Source organism: Mustela nigripes, chromosome 5 (assembly GCF_022355385.1).
Source record: "Mustela nigripes isolate SB6536 chromosome 5, MUSNIG.SB6536, whole genome shotgun sequence".
Classification (NCBI taxonomy): domain Eukaryota; kingdom Metazoa; phylum Chordata; class Mammalia; order Carnivora; family Mustelidae; genus Mustela; species Mustela nigripes.
In genome coordinates, this window is record NC_081561.1 from 91,851,230 (window position 1) to 91,857,509 (window position 6,280).

At 43.2% G+C, this 6,280-nt stretch overlaps 1 protein-coding gene across 1 annotated transcript; it reads right to left on the reverse strand.

Annotated features, from left to right (window-relative positions):
* Nucleotides 1-4,467: 4,467 nt before the first annotated feature.
* Nucleotides 4,468-5,207, reverse strand: SF3B5 (splicing factor 3b subunit 5). The gene has a single exon (XM_059400877.1). The coding sequence runs from the start codon at nucleotides 5,081-5,083 to the stop codon at nucleotides 4,823-4,825; it is 261 nt and encodes an 86-aa protein (XP_059256860.1). The 5' UTR covers nucleotides 5,084-5,207; the 3' UTR covers nucleotides 4,468-4,822.
* Nucleotides 5,208-6,280: the final 1,073 nt, after the last annotated feature.

Below are 6,280 nucleotides of genomic sequence, written 5' to 3' on the forward strand. Positions count from 1 at the left end.
CAATAATCTCTTCTTGTAAACTTTATAGCCTTTTTTCTGTATCTTTTGTTAGCACTTACCACTTGCTACTGTGAATCGTTATTTATGTGCTGCTATATTTATTTCCCTAAGTGGCATCCTTTTAAGGGCAGGGTGCGCATACTGTCCCGTGTTTGTAAGCACAATACAGGGATTTGCAGTATTCGCTACGTATTTATCAAATGAAAAACATGCTATCACTTTATAGTTCACAGAGTGGCTTTCTAGTGACAACATCAGTGTAAATGAATATAGGAGCAGTTGATTTTCTCCAATTAGCAGAGATCTATGAGTACGGAGCTCTTTCTGAAAGTAATTTCTGTCAGAGGATCATTTGCTGCCCTCCTGTGTTTGATATGAATACTATTTTACACCAGAACAAAAAAAGAATAACTCGCTCAATTAAATTCATTTAAACTGCGTTTTGTTTACTTTCAAATCCTTAAATCAATTTTTCCCCATACAAATTATTTTTCCTTTTCCCATTAAAATGATCTTTATTCAATACATTTCAAGCTACTTTTTCACTTAAGAGTTATACAGTATATAAGAACTTTTCATATTGGTCTGATACTCCTTCAGTATAATCTACTTAACTGGTTATATTTTCATTTTTTAAAATATGAGACAATAACTTATATCAAATAATTCTTTTTTTTTTAAAGATTTCATTTATTTATTTGACAGAGAGAGATCACAAGCAGGCAGAGAGGCAGGCAGAGAGAGAGAGAGAGAGAAGGAAGCAGGCTCCCTGCCGAGCAGAGAGCCCGATGTGGGACTTGATCCCAGGACCCCGAGATCATGACCTGAGCCGAAGGCAGCGGCTTAACCCACTGAGCCACCCAGGCGCCCCTATATCAAATTATTCTGATATGATTTTTACATATTAGACCTGCTTGCCTAACAGTATATTTAAGACTGTATTTTGGAGCTAGAAAAGCCTGGTTCAAATCGCAGCTTAGTCACATAGTAATTGTGTAACTTTGGGCAAATTACTTGTCTGAAACTTTCATCTGTAAAATAAAGATAATACCTCTTGAAGACCACGTAAGATAAAACCCTTCACGCACCCCATAAAAGATATTCTACTTAGGAAGCACGTTTTCAAATCTTTTTTTTCTTTGGCATTACCTATTTTGGTGAAGTTGAAGACTGCATAAGGATATGAATTAGAATGACCCAGCCTATTATCTGGATTAAGTTCTGTTTTTCCATATTGAATGTGCAAAATCGAACTCTTGTGATGTGCCAGGCACTGTTCTAAACACTTGGCCTTGTGCAGCCTGGTAACGTAAATCCTAGCCACCTCATGAAGTCTTTCTCTAAGTTACTAATTTCCCTTTAGATTCTTGTCGGTCTTATTGTCCACTTTACTTACTGGATTCTTTATACAAGCTACCCTAGGTTATGTTTCCAGTCCCTTCCTCTCTATTTCCAGTGCACGTTGTCATCCCTCTACTGCTACAGCTTCTACTTAGGGATGGGGGCTCACTCTCATGCCACTTTGTATAACTTTATTAAGTTTTTAAGGATGGGGATTTACAGCTTGAATTTCTCCTACACTTCAACATAAGCATTAGCATTGATACTTTTTTTTTTTTAAAAGATTTTATTTATTTATTTGACAGACAGAGATTACAAGTAAGCAGAGAGGCAGGCAGAGAGGAGGAAGCAGGCTCCCTGCTGAGCAGAGAGCCCGAAGTGGGGCTCGATCCCAGGACGCTGGGATCATGACCTGAGCGGAAGGCAGAGGCTTTAACCCACTGAGCCACCCAGGCGCCCCAGCATTGATACTTTTAATTGCTGACAATTGCAATCTATTCTCTGTTGCACCATCTCGGGCTTTTGTCAACACAGCAGACAGAAGGATCCTCTGAACCAGCAGGTCAGTCGGTTTTCCTTGAAGTGCTATCCCTTTTCATTCATGTCTTGGGAAAATGCCTACTAAACACTCAAGTCTAAATAGCCGTATTTTAATCATTGGTTTTTCCAAGCAAAAATGATGGGAATTTCAGGAAATCTGCGAATTGAACACCATTTTCATAATATGAAGATTCGCCGTTTTTTAGCATTTGTACAGATGAAACAAAAGCAGCAGAGAGTAAACAAGCACTTAGCATGAATCAAGGTAGTGGCATCAAACTAGAAGCAGTCTTTGTAATTTTCCACTGGCACTCACTCCCAATAAAAACAAAACCAAAAAGTCAACTCAGTTTCACTTAAAAATGTCCTTTATGCAGTAAAAAGTAGTAATTTTATGAAGTCTTAGCCTTTGAGGGCACATGTTTTTAAATATTTTGTGTGACAAAATTGGTAGTATGCATAAGGCATTTCTGCTGCTGCCAGAGTACGATGGTTTTAAGGAAAAGCACTTATTATTTGAATTGCAAACTGAACTTTTTTCTTTTCTTTCCCCTCAAGGAACACCATTTTTACTTGGATGATTGACAAACAAGTTACTCAGAATTGGGTATTTGGCAGACATTTTCTTGAAAATGAACCAAGCAGGCCTCTCACGTCGAGAGAAACAGAAGTATTTGCTACCAGTGATTAAATTGAAGTTATCAAGCAAAACTTAAAATTGTGGAAAACTCACACCATCACTGTGAGTTTTTCAGCTTCCAATACTATAAAGACTTTCCTGATGAGACCAGCGGTGATATTAGTAAGTGTGATTTTTTGATACGTATGAGATGTGTCAACACTGGAAGACCTCTATTACTCAGTGAGCCAATACTTTCCAAATCAGGGATACATGACGTTACAAAATCATGTCTGGGTAAAAGATTCTTTCAAAGTTTAAGATAGATGAATGAATTCTAATGTAACAGAATGAAAGTTCATTGATAAGGGGCACCTCGGTGGCTCAGTTGTTAAGCATCTGCCTTTGGCTCAGGTCATGATCTCAAGGTCCTGGGATCCAGCCTTGCATTGGCCTCCCTGCTCAGCGGGAAGCCTGCTTCTCCCTCTCCCACTCCCCCTGCTTGTATTCCCTCTCTGTCTCTCTCTGTCAAGTAAAGAAATAAAATCTTAAAAAAAAAAAAAAGAAAGAAAGAAAGTTCATTGATCAGATTCCATGTTATAACTAAGTTTTAAGAAATGGCCACTTGTGGGAATTTTTCTAGAGCGTTAAAGATTACCTACAATTATTTGAAAAGACTATTAGAATATTCCTCCCTTACCACATATTTTTGTGAAGTGGATTTTTCAAACGTCTACCAAAACCTCGTATCACAATAGTTCAAATATAGAAGCAGATAGATAAGTCTAGTTGTTTTCTATTAAACTTGACATTGAAGGCATCTGCAAATCTGTTTAAAAAAAAACAAAACAAAACAAAACAAAAACCCAAAACATTCTTCTCACTAAATTGCTTTTGGAAAAATAGTTATTTTTCATAAAATGTTTTTGCTAACATGTAATGGTTTTGTTATTGTTATCTTTAAACAAATTACTAAATACTTTAAAATTTTGTTTTAATTTCTAATTTGGTGAGTATCAACAGGTATAACCCTCATATACAGACTCTGTAGGGTCTTCCAAGAATTTTTAAGACTGTAATGGAGTCCCATGGCCCAAATGTTTGAGAATTACTTATCTAAAATACATCAGATCATGTTCTTTTAATAAAACCATTACTCCCAATGGTTCTCTATTTCCCTCAGGATAAAAGTCACAAGTTCTTGCACTGGCCTACCAGTCTCTGCTCTTATGTGTTCCTCCTCCATTACCTATCCCTCTACTCTTCCCCTTGCTTACTCCCTCCAGCCACATTTACCTCTGATGTTTCTCCAATAAGCCAGACACAATTTCAGTATTAGCACCATTGTCCTGACAGTTCCTTCCGCCTGGAAAACAATTCCTCCAGTTTTCCCCATGGCTATTTCCTTCAAGTCTTTGCTTAAGTGTAACCATCTCTATAGTCTAACATAAGCAGCTTGTTTAAAACTGCAAACGTACTGCTACTCCCATCCTGCACAACACCTTCTAATACTTGCTTGTTTATGCCCACAACCTGTGCAGCGTCCCCGGCCCCCAAGTATAACATAAGCTCCAAAAGCGTGGCAAAATGGCCCCCACACAGAACTCAAGAAATCTGAATGTTGAATGAATGAAAGAACTCGTTTGACAGCTTGTCATTTTTCAGGGACCTGTCCAGAGTCCCAAGAGGATGCAACTTACAGAGAGAGGAGTGGACAATGCTAGCAAAGATCTTTTGAATGGAAGAAAATGAAGGAGGGATACAGTGGTCACAACCTCGACAGGGAAGGCGTTCTGGGCCTGACAAAAGGTCTTGGGAGAGTGTGCAAGGCGTATTTAAGTGTCTGGCAATGAACGCTGTCCTTGTGCTTAACTCCACCTCCCACCTCTTCCGTCTCCTATGAAACCAAAGTCCCCAGAGCCTTCCCGGGACCCCTCCACCCCAACACAAGTAGGTCACACCGAAGAGACTGAAAAATTTCTAAACTTTATGGAAAAAAGCAAAGACGACAATCAACTAGCCAACAAGGAAGCCTCCAAATCCCGTCTCATTCCAATGCCGTCTCTCCTCTGTTGCTGGCTTTAGGATGTCTCCACCGTCTCAGTGCTCCGGGGTCCCGACAGTCTCCCAACGCTGTGTTCCGAAGGGTCCACGGGAAGGCAGGTCAGGCGGGTCGCCCCCAGGTAAGCACTTCTGGACAGGGAAGGCACGAGAAACAGGAGCAATGGAGAATCGGTCCACTTGGGGCAGGAACACGCGGGAATGACGGCAAACGGGAGAGCACAGGTCAGGCTCCCGCAGAGCAGTGACAGCACGAGGGTCTCAGTTCTCCTCCGGCTTGTCGGCCGGCGGTCCGCAAGGCTGCAGCATCTTCTCCATCAAGTTGAAGCGGACTCGAGCTTTGCTCTCATTCTCCGCAATGGCGAAGTAGTTGAGAAGGTCGAAGTGGCCCATGTAGGAGCAATAGGAGTCGCGGTGCTGGTTGACCAGCCACTCCCACTTGGTGGTATCGGCGTGGCCCGTGCCGATGTACTTGGACTGCAGGTGCTCCAGCTGGCTGTGGATGGTGTAGCGGTCAGTCATCTCGCCGTTTTCCCTTAGCTCCCAGGTCAGAAGCCACACGGAACGACCTGCTCTAGATTTTCACGCGGGAGAGAAGCTACGGCACGGAGGCCCCGTCCGCTCAGTCGCAGGAAAATGACGTCGCAGCTACGAAGGTGCGTGGACTCGCGGTCCTAGGGCTCAGAGGCGGAAGCGGAAGTGTATTCTGTCAGGGAATTGGAGTTGCCTAGGCGACGCTCAATGTCGGCCGCCCACCCATAGAGAGCCCCGCCCCCTTCGTTGAGCGTTGCATTATGGTTCACTTAGTGACCCTTTTTCCAACGGGGAGCGTTGCATGCCGGGACTTGTGGTCTCCGAGGGTCTGTGCGCGCCGGTTTCTGGGACCCGTCGTCTTGCTTTAAGAACCCGCCGGCGGCCTAAAGGACCGCGGGAGCATCCTTGGGAGGCTGAGAGCCGAGAAGAAATGGGAAGCTCATGTAGGACAGGCCACAGGCAACCGTGAAAGCAAACTCGGTATAATTTTGATTTCGGAGCGAATGTGACAGCCGGGAAGTCCCTTCACAGCCAGGAGTGGGCCGCCCTGAACATCAGTAGCCGCCAGTTCTAGTCCCAACTATGTGTCTTGTAGGTTGTGTAGAATGAACGTTATTTCAGCGCCCCCAGGGCCGCCGTTTCCTGCCCGGTGACCGAAGTACTCCCAGTTCGGACCCGTTCCGGCTCCCACACCAAGCCCCTCCTTCCTCGCCGGCCGAATTTGATATCCCCGCTGCAACTCCTCACCCCACCCTACGCACCCCGGCCCGTGTTTCTCAACATGCGGAGCAGCTCGCCTCTCCAGTTCTTTGTGCTAGATGTTCCCTGCGCTTGGAATGCTTTTGTTCCCTGGGCAAACAGCGTCTCTCTTTAAGTCAGCTCAAAAGCATCTCCTTGAAATCGGCTTTGGACAAACCAAACAGATGTAAATTCTTTCTTTTTTTGCTTCTTGGACATCTCCTCATTATTATAGCTTTATACCCTACTTTTTGGCTTGAGAACTTCCTCATGTGAATTCAAACCACTTGAGAAAAGTAATTTGTACTTTTTTGATGCCATCTTTTATCATATGCTTCTCTTATGATAGCTTTTTATAATATCTTCACGGCTCAGCAGAATTTGTAGTTCCCCCCAAAAGTTGATGAATGGATGAACAACTGTCTGGCAGCCATACAGAAGGAACTC

Excerpts from the sequence above, each read along its gene's own strand:
- SF3B5 (XM_059400877.1), bottom strand. The coding sequence starts at position 5,083 with ATGACTGACCGCTACACCATCCACAGCCAGCTGGAGCACCTGCAGTCC.